This window comes from Galeopterus variegatus, unplaced genomic scaffold (genome assembly GCF_000696425.1).
Source record: "Galeopterus variegatus unplaced genomic scaffold, G_variegatus-3.0.2 Scaffold33, whole genome shotgun sequence".
NCBI classification, from domain to species: domain Eukaryota; kingdom Metazoa; phylum Chordata; class Mammalia; order Dermoptera; family Cynocephalidae; genus Galeopterus; species Galeopterus variegatus.
Genome location: NW_007726144.1, coordinates 719,049 through 736,965, shown reverse-complemented (window position 1 = coordinate 736,965; position 17,917 = coordinate 719,049). Strand labels below are relative to the sequence as shown.

Here is a 17,917-nt window from a genome sequence, read left to right as displayed (position 1 = left end):
GGGCCACCCAGTGACCTCCTACACAGGTACTCTGGAGGAGCAACACCACCCTTTCCCACTCTTTTGGTCCTCGGGATGATACCTCAGTGCTTTCTTGGATGGGAGCATCAGGCCATTGCTCTGAGTTGGGACTGGCCAGATCATGGAGTCCTCAGGAGCCTCAGAGTGGCTGAGAGAGGTGAAAGGAGCTAAGACGTTTACTCACCACTCCCCCCACCCGCTAGGTGGGAGTTCTGGTTTTAGTGAGGCCTCCCCACTTCTGTTGCAATGTTAGCTTCTGTAGCATTGGTCTCTGTTACAGGGGGTCCAGTATCACCCCCCTCTCATTTAGTCCCTCCCCTTCCAACCCTGCCCAGGTATATCCACTACCACTATTACTCTTATTCAATATTCAAGAGTCTTTATTGGACATGAGATGGGGCTTCCATCTCAGAGGACAAGAGAATCCCATCTCAGATGACACAGGATAAACTGGGATGGACAGCCTGTGGATGTGGGAGAGATGGGTCAAGCAAAGTCTTATCCCAGATGGCTCCAGCGGCTGCCCAGGCTGGAGGCTGGGTCCTCCCCACTTGCAGTCTGTTCAAAGGCTTCTTGAAGGAGCCAGTCAATTTCAACTTGCTAGAGCTTAGCCTTATCTTTCAGACAATCCAGGAAGGCTTCACAGAGAGAACCCAGGCCAGATGGGTGAAGAAGATTCTTCTTTTTGGTCTGAAAAGAAAAACTGTTGACAGTGAAAATAAGTACTCTTTGAATGGAGACCTTAGGAGGAGGCAAAGGACAAACTTCCAGCAGCCATCAGGAAAGGTGAGGAGCTGGGGAGGGCTCCATAACAAAGGGGCCACATGACAGTGGCTTGAGTCTAGACATCTCTTCTAGACTTCTTGGGTCTAGGCATCTACCCAGGGCAATGAGGGCTGCGGGGAATGCCCAGGGCAGAAAGTCATATCCCAAACATGTGAGAGATTAGGCAGAGAGCCCAGGAAACTTGCTTCAGGAAGGCAGGGAGCATGCTTCCCTTGGGCTATGGACCAACCTGGGAGGATTTTGGTGACTTCACTGTTCCTGTGGCCTCTTCCGCAGTCCTGTGTTCAACCTGCAAGAACTGTTTTAGCATTCCTCAGACTTCACCCCTGACTTCACCTCAGACTGAGAACATGCCACGAATCTGCCTGCCAGTGTGTCCTATCTTGTTTCAGTCCCTCCAATTGTGTTTGGAACATGTTCTGCTGGAAGTCAGCACAGGGAGGGAGGGAGCAGGAGGAGGGTCCATGAAGCTCCATATGAAGCCCAACCCAACTTACTAGTCCTGTGATTCTGGGAAGTGACATATCCTTCCTGAAGTTTGATTCCTCCTTTGTAAAGAGGAGACAGTGTCACCCAGTTTTCAGGACTTGTTGGGAGGATTAACTGAGATAATGGCTGAGAAAGGGCTTGCACAACCAAATGGGTGCTGAATCAAGGTCAGCGCCTTCCTTCCTGGGCTGGGGGGAAGCTGTGCCTAGGAAAGACAAATCAAATCAGTAGGGGCTGCGCAGAAACCAGGCATCAGAAACACAGCTGTGGGAACGGCATTCCTTTCCTGCCCCATCCAGAGTCGGGAGCTCCCAAAGTTGACCTCACCCAACTTCTCCAAGAGCCTTAAAATCTGAGAAGAGAATCTCAGAAAGAGGAGGAGGTCTCAGCCACGTCACTGGTTGCCCACCTCCACTCAGATCAGTGTCACCTTCCTTCTACCTAGATTCTCCTCAACCTTTCCAGACTTACCTCCCTCCTTCCTGCCCCAGCTCCTCCTCCTTCTCCACTGCCTTTGCCTTTGCCAGGTTCCTAACCTTGACCTTGACAGTATGGAGGGGCATGGATGAGAGATCTGCCTTGCCTGTCATACTGGGAGCCCCCCAAAGGTAAGGACAGTCTCCCTGAAACCTGGGATCCTCGAAGCCTGTATTCCTGACTCCCTCTGGCCCTCTTTCAGACTTGGGCTGGCTCCCAGGTGGGCTAGCCGTGCTTCAGTGCCCCCTCTAAGTCTGTCCGCCTCTCTCCCTGCATGCTCTCTTTCCCATTCCTTGCTCCAGATCCTCAGCTTGCCTGGGAACCCTACTACTCCCAGGCTGGCTAGATCTAGGGGACAACAGAAGAGACTGGTGTCTGTCAGGGCCCAGGAAGGGGTCGTAGATGCAGATCAGTGCAGGGCCTTCCCCTGGTGGTGGGGGGGAGGAGTCCAGATGGAACAGTCTCCAGCCTGTTACACCCTCCCAGCCCCAGACAGAGGATCTCCTAGCAACGGTACAGTAGCAGGGGGCTGGGAAGAGGGTGGTGGCTGGGAAACAATGATATCATAAATTATCCCCAGCCCCTCCCTTCCAGCACACCCTTCCTCAGTGGAGAATGGCCTCCTTTCTCTCTCCAGCTGCTCTTCACTCAGGATTCCCTCAGCAAAGCTGGCCCCTGCTCAGAGTCCCTTACAAATGCCCCTCTAGGTCAAGATGACCATTCTCTGCCTTCTGGCTGGGCTCCAGAAGGAGGGAAGTTTCACCATCCCACAATCTCTCAGGGACCCTGCTGGAACCTCCCCATTGGCAGGAGGGGTAGGGCTGGCTTCCAAGGAGCCCCCCAGAGCACCTCGGAGACTATTCCTTTCCAGTGGTCTCTGGATCCTGCCTCTTTTTTGGGGTGCTTATGGGGGCAAGGAGGAGGAATTTCAAAGCATTTTGTGGCATTGACTCCTCTTCTCTAAACAAAAGGTTTTGGGGGCTCCCAAGTCTATAAAGGGCACGCGGCCTTCTCACCAAGCTGGCCAAGTCTTAGTTTCCTATCCTAATAACTGGAGTCCAGGAATTTTCCTAAAGCAACTAAAGCTAGATGGCAGTTGCTTCCTTACCTCTCAACTCAGCCATGTCAAGCTAAGGGTCAGAGAACTGGTGCTGCAGCAATACAGATCTCGATTATACATCGGGAAGGACTTCCCAAGACAGTAATAAGCAAGATCATAGAATTTACTGTGTGGAGAGAGGAAAAGTCTGTCAGAGAAGCAGGAAACTGGGTGGGAACCTCTTGAATTCTATCCCATTAATTCTTTCTTAGCCATATTAAATAACACACAGGGAGTGTTGAGCATGGAGCCTGACACATAGTAAACCTCCATTTGGGCTATTTTAAAAAATCGTTTAGTATAAATTTTCACTGGATGGGTATCAGGAGGAAGGGATAAATCCCTGGAGACCTATCTCCTATCCTCCAGGAACCCCATGGGAAAATCCAGATATGAGGTAGTGCCCTGAGTACAAGATGGCAGCCAATTGTCATGGCAACAGCAGGAGGAGTCTGGTTGGCTGTGGGGGCGGTGCTGGGAAGCCAGCTGGTGCCAGATGGACGAACCCAGCAGAAGGCAGCCCAAGCCAGGTGAAGCCCATACCCTGTGCCCAGTGCTCTCCCTCCATATGCCAGCCTCAGCCTAAAGGCCCCATTGCTATCTGTGGGGCATAATGGCAAAACCATTCCTCCTCCCGACTCTTGCTTGTACAACAAGGAATGACTGCATAGAGACAGAAGGCCCTCCTGCTCAAAGTCTCGCTGACCCATGGGCCAAGGGATCTAACTAGGTCTGAATTTAGCACACTCCTGCCAATGCTGAGGAGCCATAAAATCAGTGGCTCGGGAGGGTCCAAAGTGGCAGGGCTTGGGGGTACCGCTGTGTACCACAGTGACTGGCTTGTGCTCCCACTGGAGGACACGGGGCTGAGGGAGCAGGGTGGGTTATGGACAATGTGGGGAGACAGAGCTCCACCCTACTGCTCCCTTCCTCCCGATATTGCTGGACAGTATTTGCTCATGGCTAGTGGGCAGTTCTTCCTGAGGATGAAAGAAGCTGTGGTAATGGAGTTTACCACCTAATTGTTAAAAATGGGTTCCTCTCAAACCAGTCTCACCTGCTCAAGACCACAAGGGCTCCAGCCACAGAACCTGGTCACACTTTTCAGACAGGCTTTCACCATAGATGGTGCCCAGAGCCTCTCTTCTGTCCTCCAAGCAAACCCAGAAACCTTCTCTGACTGCCCCACCTCCTTCTAATGGTCCCTATAACTGTGTCCCTCAGCACTTAATATTTGGTTTTAGGGTGGTTTTTTTTTTTTTTTTTTTTTGGCAGCTGGTATGGGAATGTTAACCCTTGAGCTTGGTGCTACCATCACCACTCTAAGAGAGCTGACTAGCCAGCCCTGCATTTAGTATTTAACCCTGGACGTCTGCACACAGCCTGATGAAACACTCTCATTCACACCTCCCCATTTGATCTTTTGTTTCTACCCTGAAATACCTTGATTTTAATCCCCATTTGATTTTGAGGATAACCATGGAAGGAAGTTAGGGTTCAAAGACCTTAAGTGACTTGCCTACGGTCACCCTGCTGGTAAGTGGAGGAAGCCAGAATTTGTATCCTGACCAGCCTGTCCAATTCTGGAGTCAAAACCAAACCCTCCTTCTTTTGTTCTTCCTATTGGACACAGTGCCTCTACCTACCAAGTCTGTGAGCAACCTCAAGCTGAGATTGTGTCTGCTGTCATTCTGTCCTTCAAGTGCCCTGAATTCAAACATATATTAGAAGGGCCATTGTGCCCAAAAGGGATTGGAGGTGGAGGAAGTCTCTCCACACTGCTGATTAGCAATAAGTGACACTGAGGCCAGGCCAGGAGAGAAACCTCCCCTGGGGAAGATAAGAGTGGGTATGAAGACTGAGGTGGCCTCAGGACACCTTTTTGGCTCTGGTCAATCTTGTCTTTCTACCCTCCCAGTGCAGCCCTCCCTGGAGGGGAGCTCTGTGCAGCAGCCGGAGAGGGATTCTGACAGTCCCTGTGCTGGGAAGATGAGAGATGGCTCAGGTGGGTCAGTGCCAAAAGCGTCATGGGAGAGCATGTATGATTTGGGGAAGGGATGCTGGAGAGGCCTGAAGGGATCAGGAGTTACATCTGGGAAGAAATGGGGAGGCGGCAGGGGCAGGGCCTCAGCACTGGGGACCTGGAGGGCCTGACTGGATGCCAGAGAGGATCCTGCCCTGGGAATGGCTCTACTGGCTCTACCGTGGCCCCACTGTGAGAACCTGGCCAGGCCTCAGCTTTTCTCTACTTCCTGCCGGACCTGGTTAAAGCCTGAGGCCACCCTTTGGCCCTCCCCTCCTACAATCCCATTTTACCCCACCCCCGATGGGCCCCTGGGAGCTAAGCCCCCTCACCTGACAGGGTCAAGTCTATGGCTACTCACAGAGAGGTCTTTGTGTAAAGGCTGGCCTGGGGGTTGGGCGGTAGTCGGCACCCCCTACTTACATTCCACCCGGTGGCCAGCAGCCGCCTCATCACCTCCTCACTGTCTCTCCAGCCCTTCACCCTTCTCTCTGGGAAGAATCCCCTCAGAGCCTGGGCCCTCGATACCCCTCATGCCTTCCCTCACTCCCTCCATTAGGAAGTTTCCAGGACTGAACCCCTTCTGTGTGCTTCTTCGCTCCAGCCCCCTTGGCCTTGTGGCCCTTTACATACTGAAACTTTTTTTTTTTTTTTTAAATAAGAGCATTCAGAGACTAGCTGGTTACCCCACAAAGTCAGAGCCAGTGTCCCTGTCCGCAGCTGGGACCACCAACCTCAGCTCTCCCCAGGGAGCTCCCACAAACCTGCTGCACCCTGTGTGCGTGTATGTATTCTGGGACGGGAGAGACACATCTCTTCCTCGGGTAGCTTCCAGGCTTTCCATATGTTCCTTCATTTGCTCAGAACTAGCTGATTATAACACCAAGGTCACAAGTTCAGATCCCAGTACCGGCCGGCCGGCCGCCAAAACGCACTAGCTGAGAACCAGTTAATTGCTGGGTTGAGTGCTGTGCTCAGTGGGCAGCCAGATGCGGGAGTCCCTGTGCCTCCTGGGAGTGGTTATGTGTTGCTCTCCAGCCATACCCCACAGCCAGCCTCTCTGAGGCTGTCAGCTAACTTCCCCAGGACCCCATTACTAAATCCACCTCCCTGGTGTAACACATAATGCTCTTTACAGTGCAACTTCTGCCTCCATTTCCCTTCTCCTCCCACAGAAACTCCTTTGAAGGATACAATAGTCCCTTAACGCCCTACTCTTTCTTACCTGCTTGCCTTCACGCATGCTGTCTACTCTGCAGCACCCACCTCCTCACCCCCCTCAGACTAAGTCCTGCTTTTCTTCTATCGCTTATCTTTTGGCGCCTTCCGAGAAGCCTTCCTCAGCTCCCCCTCCATGTTTCCCTTCTCCACGCTCCCACAAGACCCTGTGCAGGTCTCAGGACAACACTCTTCACGCCCTTTTGTAATTATTGGTGTGCCTTCCTCTCCCACTAGACTGCTAGCTCCTCAAAGCAGATTCATATTTCATTCCCCCTCAGCACAGCACTGGCACACAGTAGGAACTCAATAAATGCCTGCCAAATGAATGAGCTGACATGGAGGCAGGAGTAAGAGAAAGGCAGGCACGGAGGGAAAGGTGCTACGAAGGAGGAAGTGGTGGGTGGTGATGCGATGGATTTGTACGTGGGGGGCAAGTCCAGGATAATGCTCAGGAGTTGAACCTGAAGGCCTAGGAGTTTAATGATGCCACTATAGAGGGAAGGGAGCAGGAACACGGGCAAGACTTGAAGCACCACGCTGAGTGAGCGTCTGAACCTCCTGGGGAATGGCCCACTGCCAGAGTTTTGGTGGGAGGTTGTACTTATATGCCACTGTGGAAGCTAAAAACACAGGTACTTTCCCAGCCCTCCTTGCAGCTAGGGCCTGGACGTGTGGTCCAGGTTTGGCCAAGCAGAGGAGCCATGCCAGTCTCTGATCTGGGAGATGGCAAGACCCCAGGTAGTAGTTAGGGTGCAAATATGGAGTTTAGGAGAGATCAAGATTAAAGAAATGAGTGAGAGTTCATAATTCAGATGAAGGTTGAAGTGATAGGAGTACATAAGAGGGAAAAGGAAGGAAAAAGAGTGCTGATGGCAGATCCCTGGGAATGCTTCTGGTGGGGAACTGGTGGATCCAGAGGACACAGTGAATGGAACTAAGAATAAATAATCATGGATAGAGCAGAACAATCAAAGGCCAAAGGCGAAGACTGGGGATATCAGCATGAAGTTTTCCATGGAGGTCAAGGAAGACGAGGCCTGAGTAAGGGTCAGTGGGCCCAGTTAAGGAGGCTGTGAGTGGCCTTTGGGAGGGTGCAGTTTCACCAGTTATGAAGGTGGAAGCCAGACTGCTGGGCTGAGGAGCAAAGATAGGGTGTCACCTCAAGTATAAGCAGCCACCCACAGGCCCCAGTGACCCTGAAACTGGCAGAGGATCCTGCCTGCCCACACCTTACCTTTCCCTCCTCCCATTGATACTCCTGGTTCTGATTCTCCCGGTACTTTTTACGTTACCCACAGACCTCCAAGTCCTCTGGGAACTAAAGACAGTGCTGAGGCCTCTCTACCATCCTGCTTCTGTGCTGAACCTCACCTCTCTCCTGGGAACAGCCATTCCTGATCTCTCCCTCCTTCTTTCTCTATCTTCTCTTCCTAATTCCACCAGTAGGAAGATTTAACAATATTCCCAGTCAGCCAGAAAGTCCTTTTCACAGTCACACTGTCCCCCATGTCCACCACCAGGGATGGCTCTCAGCCTACACCTGTCAGAGGCGGCCATTTTATATGCGCCAGCTACCTAAGATGGCGGCCCCCCTCCCTCCCTCTGCTTCCGTTCCCACAGCCTTGCCTCCTACCCCTGCCTCTTTCTTTCTGAAGCTTGAGCCCAACAAGGTGGGGGGCCAGGCTGGGGAGCCAAGGCCGGAGGAAGCAAGACAAAAAAGGACAGAAAAGCTGGCCCGTTGGCATCTCTCTTTGGCATTTGAGTCCAGCCCAGTGAGGGAGGGCAGAAGGGAAGAAAGAAAGTAGTGTGGGTTTTTATTTCTGTCCTCTTCCTGCCACCTCCCTGGCCCCTCCCCCCATGCTTTGATGAAAACAAAATCTCTCCCCTTTTCTCTCTTCTCCAACCCCTCCCTCCCCTTTTTTCCTGGCTTCTACCATGAGCCTCCTGGAATGCAAATGAACTATATTATGCAAATGTATGCAAATCAGGCTTAACGAGCGGAAGGAGGGGGCAGAATGCTTAATGAGTAATGGCAGAGGGGGCAGGTGGAGGGTGGCAGGAATGGTCCTCTCCTCTTCTCAGTTCCCATAGCCTAGAGGTTTGCTGAGGGCAGTGAGCTGCATGTCTTTCCCTTACTGGGAAAGAGTAGAAGGTCAAGGTCCCATCGCTTCAGCTGAGAAGGCCTAGGATGGTCTTGGCTATAGGTGAGGGTCAGGAGAGCTTCAGGAGAGAGGGGAAGTAGAAGGGACTGGTGCTCACTTGCATAACCTTGCCCAGAGACTCTGGATGCACCAGCCTCCTTGCCTGTATGGCCTGCTGATGGCAGAACCTTCAACTCTCGGTGCTGAAAAGAGGGTGATGCTTATATATGCCATGGCTTATGCATCAGAAAGGAGGATTCCCAAGGGAAGATTCCCAGCCAGATCCAGGTTCTTCTTGAGGGTGGGGGTGAAAGCTGTCTCTCTTTGTGCTTTGGGAGGTGGGGGTTGGGGTGGCTGCCATAGCAACATAGCATGGAACACTCACCTCCCCAACATTAAGCCCCAGAGGACCTAGGAGTTGGGGGGAATAATGGATCGACACCCCCTGATGCCCCAGCCACCTGGCACTGCCAGCCGGAGATGGCGGCATCAAATCCTGGAGAGAATGGCCCCTTTGTTTCTAGGCTCACGGTGTTGGGGGAGCAGTCCTGGGCACACAGAAGGGCCTTTCCCAGGCCCCATTCCAGTTTGCATGACTCCTGCTGGCTTCTGGAGACTCCTTGTGGCCATCCATTGGCCTCTGTGCCCTGGCAGATGGTTGCCCCCTTGCCTTTTCTCCCATGGGCTTGCCAGCTACTGCTAGGTATGCCTTCCTGTGCTTCTCCCTGAGGCCTTCTCTCCAAACCTCCTCAGACAGAGAGAGCAGTCAGTTCCACCTCTTCCTGGATTTCATGACACCTCACATGCCCAGACATGCATCCTGTCCTTTTTTATATGGGGGCAACCTGTGAACTTCCCCTACCAGCATTAGGCCTGCTCCAACCTATCCCAGGCAGGGAGACTTCCAAAGGAGGCATCAGACGTGACAGAAAGGGACAGGCTGGAATTCAAGAGCCTGATCTCGGCATTTCCGCTAACCGTTTGGGTGACCTTGGTTACACTTCTTCCACTCCCTTGGGATCTGTAAAACGAGGGATATAGGGCTGATGATATCTAAGGTTCCTTTTAGCTCTACCTGATCTATACACTCCATATCTTATGTTAAATTCTTCCTGAAATCTAACCTTCATCCTTCTGACTCTGAAGAAGCCCCTCTAATTCAGACTCCCCCACCTGAGGACAAACCCAATTTCCTGGAGACCGGAATGCCGGCTTCTCTCAGCCTTTGTCTCTCCCCGAGACTCCACAGCTGGCCGCAAACAACTCCCACAGATTAAAAAATCTAGTCTTTGATATCTGATGGTACAGACAGGAGGACCCCTCCTAGCCCTCCCAAAATGGGGTCAGCCTGGCCATCTCACTCACCGTCCCGGAGCTGTCCATGGTGCTGGACATCTTTGTCTTCCACGTGGAGGAAAGAGGGCGGGAGGGTGGTGGGGCACCCACCCTTCCCAGGTGAGAAGCTAAAGGGAAGAGAAAAAAGTAGAAACATTTGGAAACAGAAAGAAAGGAGAAAGATTTATTCCTGAAGAAAGTTTCTCCTCTCTGAAGACCTCCAAATTGCCAATTAGACTTTGAGGAAGAGCCTGAGAGTAAATCAATCTCTGAACCTACCACCCCTTCATCCCTGATGACTTAAGTGCCCCAGATTAGCTTAGTCCTCCTCTAGATCCCTTTGAAAATCCACAGGGGGATGGAGTCATGGTTCCTGCCCTTGGGGAAGAGCTCAGGTTGAGATGGGAGACAGAGTACAGATCTCTAAATTCCATCTTAAATCCTAAGGCTCCTCCAAGGAATTTAGTAATAAAGATGAGAAAGATACACAACCTGTCTGATAGTATTATAGATATTAGGAGCTTGGGAGGGAAGGTAGTGAAAGAGCAGAATGTGTTTGTGTGTGCATGTGTGCACATGCACAGGCGTGTCCGTGTGTGTGTGTGTGTGTGTGTGTGTGTTTCCCAGGCAGAGAGATGAGCTTATATAAGTGTCTTTATCCTAGCTGCACACTAAGTGATACTGATGCCTGGGTATCATTCCCAGATACTCTCATTTCATTGGTCTGGGGCTGGACAGGATTTTAAAAAAAGCAAACATCGGTATTTAAAAAAAATTTCCCAGGCGATTTTAGTGCATAACCAAGTTGAGAATCACTAGCCTAGAAGAAAGCAGATAAGAAAAGGTGCTGGAGCTAAGCCTGATTAGCTGGAGGAAGATGCAAAAGTAGGGCCTCTAAAGAAGGGAATGAGCAGGGAGGAGAAAAACAAGCATGTAACTCCCCTCTCCTGGGAGGCCCCTGGGCCTGGCCTGGGGACTGACTCAGGTGTTGGACTTATCTCTTCTGTGCTGTGGAAGCTCAAACCACCCCAAGGCAATGAGATAAACTGCAGACAGGGAATGGGTGCAATGACCCTGAGGGCATGCTGCTCCCCTTCACCCAGAGGGTCCCCAGGGAGGTGGCCATGGAAGGTAAACAGCAACAATGGTCTCTTTCAGTGTCCAGACTCTAACCCTTCAGTCCAATTAGCAGACACAGCAAACAGCAATTCAGCTGCCTTCAGCCGCTGTCATAACAAACTCAGAGCTGTGTTAATGGGGGGATTAGGGCAGGAGGAGGGGGGTGTCACTCTAGCCCTGGGAGAGCCTGGGTGGCAAGGAGTGGGTTCCCCTTTTCTCTCACTTCTCTTCTATCTAAATATGTACCCACCCACTCTTCCTTCCATAAGTCTGCTCCTCATTCTCCTTACAGCCCTAAGAATGTTCTTATACTTTTGTCTCCTCCTTCCCTCCAGTGATCTTAAAGCATTAACCTAAACTCATTTATCTCCTAGGAAAGCTGGTATACCCCACCTCTGGATGAGACAGTGCTATAACCCTCCTCCCACCCCAGACCTCCGAGGTCCCAACAGCAAAGGAAGGGAAGGGAAATGGGAAGGTCAGTCTGTCCCCAGAACATTGGGGTGAGAGGGAGGTGAGGAAATAAATACCAAATTCCGACTCACAAACCTCGGAAGTGCAGATTTCAAGAAGGACTTCCAAACATAGTAGAATGCAAAGGGACCGTGCTTCTCTGATTCACAAGGTTCACCAACCTTATGAATCACTTCGGGGCTAGGGGGACGTTGGTTTGGGAGGCAAGGGGAGAGAAGACACCACATCTTAAAATCACTCAGTGATGGAGAAAAGTCTGCATGCTGTTAGGCAGATCTCTATCTGGTTTGTTAATTATACCCATTACCTAACTGGCCCTTTAATTTAATAATCTGTGTTTTTAGTAACTCTAGAATCCAGAACTTTAATGGCATAAACTTGGAATGATCATTTACACATGCTATTTGTCTCTCTACATAAGTCAGTTTACTAATTATAGATACTCTTACCAGTAAGTGGGAGGATCCATTAAGGAGAAAGAGGACAATGGCCATTCTGTCACATGGGCTCCAGCTTCTTCCCCTTAGCAGGTTTCTGAGGGTCTGCCTTCTCTCCCTAGGCTTCAGACATTTCCTACCCACGTCCCCAGGAGTCCCTCCTTGACTCCCAAAGCTGAAAATGAGGAGGAAATTCCTCAAGTTTAAATGTTTTGAGATCCTTTTCACATTCTGGGAACAGTCATATGCCATCAGTCTTCCCAAATTGTAGCCTTTAACCCTTCTGAAATTTATGAATTACCCTTAACCCATGGGTATCATAACATATTATAAGATCTCTTATATAGAATTCTTCATTTGCTGAATGTGACAACCCTAAGGATATAGAAATTCTTACCCCATTATACAAATATCTGAATCAAGGCTCAGAGACTTGCACAGGTGGTAAATGATGGCACCTAAACACGGACCTTGGCTGAGTCACATTTGCTTTCTGTTTCTTTCCCTTCCTGGGCTTGCTGACTGTGATGATTCTCCTTACTGTAAAGATCCTTTCGATGCCTGGAATTGGGAAAAAATTTGTCCCAGGGTGAGAGTGTGAGTGATAATGCAAAACTTGAGTCAAATATTTTGGAGAAAATTGCCTTTAGACTCCTGGACTTAGAATTCAATAGGAGGGTATTAAGATGAGGGGTTGAGGGGAGAAATGGATAAAGAAGCCAGCTTATAATTTGGTTTCAAGTAAAAATAGGTGGATGTAGTGAGATCTGAAGAATAGAACTGAAAATTCTTGGACACAGGCAGAGGCGTGATGATACAAGGGATGAGATTTCCTAACTGGTAACTGGTGAGTCCTTTACCAGCCCCTTTCACCCCAGCCTCTCTGCACCGCAGTCTCACCAGTTCTCCTACCGGGTTTAATTGGAGGAGGTGCTATCTTGTATAAAAGGGGTGTGGAGGACTCAGCGGCGTGACTGTGATGTCTGTATTTGGTAAACTCCCCCTCAAATCCCAGAGTGTCTGTTCCCATAGTAGGTTGATATCTATACATAGCCAAGCATGCCTAATCTCACAACTGAGCTTCACCCACATCCAACCTCACACCAGGTCAAACACCATTTGGTTTCTCACCCTCATAAGCAGACACACAGCTCCTAAACACAGTCACCCATCCCTCTCCTGACAACCCCACCCACACACCCACATGCACATACCACATGCACATATAAGGCAGACATAAACCCTCATCCCCACATCCCTCCTGGCCTCTATTCCCCCTTCCCACCGAGGTGCTTGTTTTGTAAGGTGTAAACCCACAACCCACCAGTTTCCTTAGGTTGTCTATTCTCCTTTTAAGAGCCTGTGGTCAAATGTACTGATGGGAGACAACAATAATAATATAAAGCAATTGTGGTTAATAATAAGGGTCCTAAGTCTCATGTGGATGAGCCTCAGCAGATCTCAAATACTCATTTCCAACAAGCTACATGAAAGGTTAAAAAAAAAAAGGAAGCTTATCTCTCTTTCAGTGCTTCTCCTTCTCCCCGTCCCTCTCCAGCCCACGCTCACGAGGCGAGGCCTTCCGTCTCCCCCGATGCCTCATCGCCTCCATTCTCAGCTCATCCCCATCTCACTCTCCCTACCTCACTCTCTCTCCAGCTCTTCCCACAGGCATGTAGTGGGAAAAGCATTGGGTTTAAAACCACTGAGTGACAGGAGCATCTCATTTGGGTCTGTGGTTCTTTTTCTGTAAAACGGGGTAAATAACAGCTAACTCACAGTGATGGAAGATCAAAGAAAGACTTGTAGGCAGAGCTCTGTTGCCCAGAAAGTAGTGTCAAGAATTATTAGTCCCTACCTAAAACCTGCTCCTTTTCTCCCTAATCCAGTCTCAACCTGCCCCTCCTGCAAAAAACCCAAATTCCAAACGGCTGAAAAAATAAGAGGCCACTAATCTCTCTTTTCTCCAAAGAAAGGAGACATATGTAGTCCAGGCTCCCTGAAGCCCAATTTCTTGTTTGGATTCTCTGATATTTCTCCCATACAATATATAATTGAATCATTATCTTCTAGCTATATAATCAGATCCTGGGAGGAAATTTTTAATTTACACAGGAAAGTGGAGTCAGTGCAAGGTCATTTTGTCCAGTTCTCCCACCCCCTTATTACTCCTTACTGCTCTGTGTCCTGGAATGCTGGGCAATGGAGGATGGAATTGGAAGTGGTAATAAATGCAGATGGGGCTATTTCTAGCTCTGGCCACATTTACTTTTACTCTACAAAGCAACTGTAGACCATCTTCATCTCAACTGCATCTAAACACTCTTTTGCTTAAAATATTTAGGTCAGGCCAGATAAACGGATTCTTTTAGGAAAGGCCCTGATTAATCTCTCTAATTCTTTGCTTTCTCTGGGCAACACAGATACTGAACTACAAAATCCTTTGTGTGGGAGCTCCTCAGAGCTCCTTGAGGCCATTTGTTTTCCTTGGAGATGATTTCCAAGAGTGAGGATGGAGCGGGAAGGTAGGGTGTCGGAATGACCCCAACTCAAGCCCTTTGGTCAGTAATGACAAAGCAGCATAAGAATCTTTTAAGATATCAGACTCAGGTCCTGGGTCCAAAGGAGGAAAGAATATGGAAATGGAGCAGAGACTCAGCACTCTATTGGCCCAGAACCCAAGCTGGACAAAAGTTTCTCCAGCACCCTGTCCTCATTTTTGAACAAACCCCCACCCAGTACCTCCAGCTCTAGTTCCCCCTATTTCCACTTTGATATTCTCAGCTCTCAACCAAGCTGGATAGCCCTACATGTCTGCAGAGAGCCCACCGAAGCAAAGACCAGTGTTCTCTCAGGGGGCCTCCTCCAAACCCTCCCAACCCCAGCAATACCTTTGGATAGACTATGGGAAACTGTCCACCAGCTCCCACCCACGGGAGAGGCCTGGACCAGGAGCCCCAGGCACTGTCCCGTCCCGAATAATCCTGCAACTAGATATCAGCAGATCTCTCCCTTGGAGCAGTGACCCACACTGCTGGAAAAGGAAAAGTTCCCATCAGGAGCAGGGACCATCAGAGGGGCTTCCTTGATTTCTCTCAACTTGATGGGGGGGGGGGGTGGATAGTGCACCTGGCTAAAGTGAAATGGGACGGTGACTCCTACCTGCGCGGAATAGGGTTAGGGGATGAGAATCGCCCTGACCAGTTTGATCTGGAGGCCGGTGGGCCGCTGGATCCTCTTGTAGCCTCCCACGGCGAGGGGCTGGTCAGTCCTCGCGGCTCCAGCCCCTCGCCCAGGCCTCCCCACCCGCTCCTGAGGCCAGCTTTCCCGGGGCCCTTCTGCGCAGTGTATGGGGTTATTTTTACTTTCGGTTATCTAGCTTTATGAAGACTCCACACCACTCATACAGCTAGATAACCAAAGATAACAACCAACCCCGCCTCCTGGCTGCCGCCGCCTCTTCCACGCAGTCTCCCGGCTGCCACCGCCGCTGCCGCCGGTACCTCCGCAGCCTCCCGGTCGCCCGCCGGTAGGGACTTGGGGGGGGGGGCATACACGGGTGGAGGTGGGGGGCGGAGAGACAAATGGAGTCCAAGACCAAGAGACTCAGACACAGAAATATAGACACGACCGAGGCTGGAAAAGATGTGGAAAGGACGCGATGGTCAGCGGCATCGAGGTCCGGGGATCGACCCCGGACCCCAAAATATTCCTACGCCCCATTTCCCGCTGCCCCATTCAAGCCAGAAGTAGGAGTTCCGCTCGTCCCGGGGAGAAGGGACTCGCGGGCTTTTCGTGCCATCCGGGAAGAAGGCAGGGATTGAAGGACTCCTCCCCAACCTCACAATGTCTCCACTGCCCTCCTCTGGAAGACCGAGGGCACATCCGGTAGCCAGAGCCTTAGCCTTCAGCGGAGTCCGAGCCTCCGCGTGGGGCAGAAGGCGAGAGCCACGGAGGGGCCCAGCCACGTCTCCAACCCGCGAGGGCGGTGGAACGCGAATCGGAGCCCGTGCGGGGGAAAGAGCTCTATCCAAGCTGCCAACTAAAGGACGGAGGGAGCAGCGAAACCCTGGGGGTAAACCCCCCAGAGGCGCCCCATAGGAAACAGGGAAATCCCGGCGACCCAAAGAGAGAGGAAAGACTGTGGGGGTGGGGTGGGAGGCTACCCAGAGACGCCCAAGCAAGCCTCCCAAGGAGAGAAGGCAAGGGCAAAGACCCCACCCGGGAAGAGATCCCGGCGCACCCACGAGTTGGGTGAGGGAGGAAAGCGCGGGGTGGCCGCTCAGATGAACCGAGTCCCAGGTCCCGCAGAGCCCAAGAGAAACGGCTTTGTACAAAGAGGACCAGAAATCACCCAGGGCTGTGAAAATGGCCGGGGGTCCGAGGCGAGAGGTGTCCTAGGGGTTGGCAGGGGTTGAGATCAGTAACAGGAATCGACAAGGAGGTCCGGCGATACCCGAAGAGAGTGTGGGGCTCGGCCGGCCCCTCGTGGCCGACGCGCGGGCACGCTAGGCTTCCGAGGTGCTCGCCCACCTCGTGCCCCACGCCGGTCAGGCCACTTACATCCAGCCCAGGGTGCCCATCTGTGCTCTCCAGCGAGGTCCTCCCGGCAGGTTCCGGTCCATGGAGCGCCACGGACCTGGGTCCCGGATGCCAGAGCTCAGGGGGCGCCAGGGCGGAGAAGCCCGCCCAGCTCTTAGGCTCCGCCGAGCCAAGGCGAGCGGGGAGGAGCGGGTCTCACCTTCCCAGCTCCCTCCTCAGCCTCTGCTGCGACTCTGGCCCCGGCGCGCTCCGGCTCCGGACTTTTCATTCATCCTTTCACGCTCCCTCCCCAGGCCAGCCTCTGATTGGTTCTATAGAGTCTGACGTCACCGCCTCGTTCCCCCGTCGGCCCCGCCTCTCCCCCGCCCCTGGCTGGCACCGCACGCAATTGGGGCGCCCTCCCTCCGGAGAATGGGGGAAGGGGGACTCCTATGTCTGTGTGCTGATTCTCAGTCTCTTGCCGCCTCCCCTACCCTCAAGACCCGCCTGCCATCTCCAATCCATTGCCATTTGTGATTTTGATCTCCAACCTCACTCTTTTTGTAGGTCCTACATTTTTCATTTTGACCCTAGATATGTTGCGCCAGGACCAGGGTGCAAAGATGGAAAAGAGATAGGATGAAACCCCCTCAAAAACAACCAGATGACTGGAGACTCTACCCCTACCTGCCTCCTCCCATCAGAATATTCTTTGTGCTTCTAGGGTTCTGATCCTTCCTGGACTGTGATCCTTATCTTTTAGGATGGGCAGGAACCTCTCTTGTTGGTTTTCAATCCAAAACAGTGAGGGAAAGATTCTGGAAGTTTGGGACTCCTGCTGGAAGATGCGGAGTCTGGGCGAGGCTGAGCCTCCTTTTCCATCTTTCAGAAACGGGAATATTTTTTTCAAAACCTGTTCTCAGCATCAAAAGTTCCAGGTAGAGGAGGCTGTGGGTGAGGATCCCAACTGGCATCAGCCTGGACAAGACGAGCAGAATCTGACCCAGCCACGGAGTCCCTCGCTAGCGCCTTTTCTCTCTTCCGCCACACCGTGCGCCTCCAACCTCAAGCCCTGGGCCTCCCACCCGCGTTCCAGCTCTGGTTGTCTGGAGAACTGGGGTCCTGGGGAGGAGGATCAACCTCCAGCAAGGTTTCTGTCCCGGGCCGTCCCGACCTGGCTCCCCATCTGACCAGCGAGACCTTCCTGGTTTGACTTCTCCGCCAGGAGAATCAGAGGTGAACAATGCCGGGTCCCAGTTTGGGGTGGGTACACACTGGCTGGCAGGCAGGATCCGGATTCTCGCTGCCTGGCGGAGCTCTCCGAGCTAGCTTCGGGTCCCTACCTGAGCCTCTGGGCCTGCCAGGGAGCAGTTCGAATTCCCGGTCCCGAGCCACCCCACACTTCCATCCGTCCTGCTTTCGGCCCCTTTGCTAAAAAACTCAGATACCCAGAGCCTGTTGGTCAGATGAATACGGGCCAGCTCCTTTAACTGGAGAAACTTGAACACTAGGCACTCCAGGGGAACACCGATTTGGCCCTCAGATCCTGCCATATTGTTTTATCTCCCGGTCTGCACAGCCAGGACAAAGCCAAACCTGAATGCTATTCATCTTGGTTAGATGCAAAGCTGGTGGCCAATGGGTTTAATTTAGTGCTCCCCTCAAAGATTGGAGAATGAATAATCGCTGCCATGGATGCTGGCAGCATGACTGTGGGGTAGGGGACAGTTCGAAATAGGATAAAACCTGGGGGCTCTGGGTTTCCCTACCAGAA

General features: G+C 51.9%; 1 protein-coding gene across 1 annotated transcript; it reads right to left on the bottom strand.

Annotated features, from left to right (window-relative positions):
• Positions 1-378: 378 nt before the first annotated feature.
• Positions 379-17,551, bottom strand: LOC103589054 (chromosome unknown open reading frame, human C1orf61). Its single transcript, XM_008570928.1, has 9 exons — positions 17,487-17,551; positions 16,156-16,261; positions 15,866-16,019; positions 15,463-15,691; positions 15,058-15,158; positions 9,623-9,766; positions 9,431-9,506; positions 2,882-2,999; positions 379-1,226 (listed from the first exon to the last, which is right to left on the bottom strand). Exons 1-8 carry the CDS (start codon positions 17,549-17,551, stop codon positions 2,885-2,887), a joined length of 990 nt encoding a protein of 329 aa, XP_008569150.1. The 3' UTR covers positions 379-1,226; positions 2,882-2,884.
• Between the last annotated feature and the right edge of the window lie 366 nt (positions 17,552-17,917).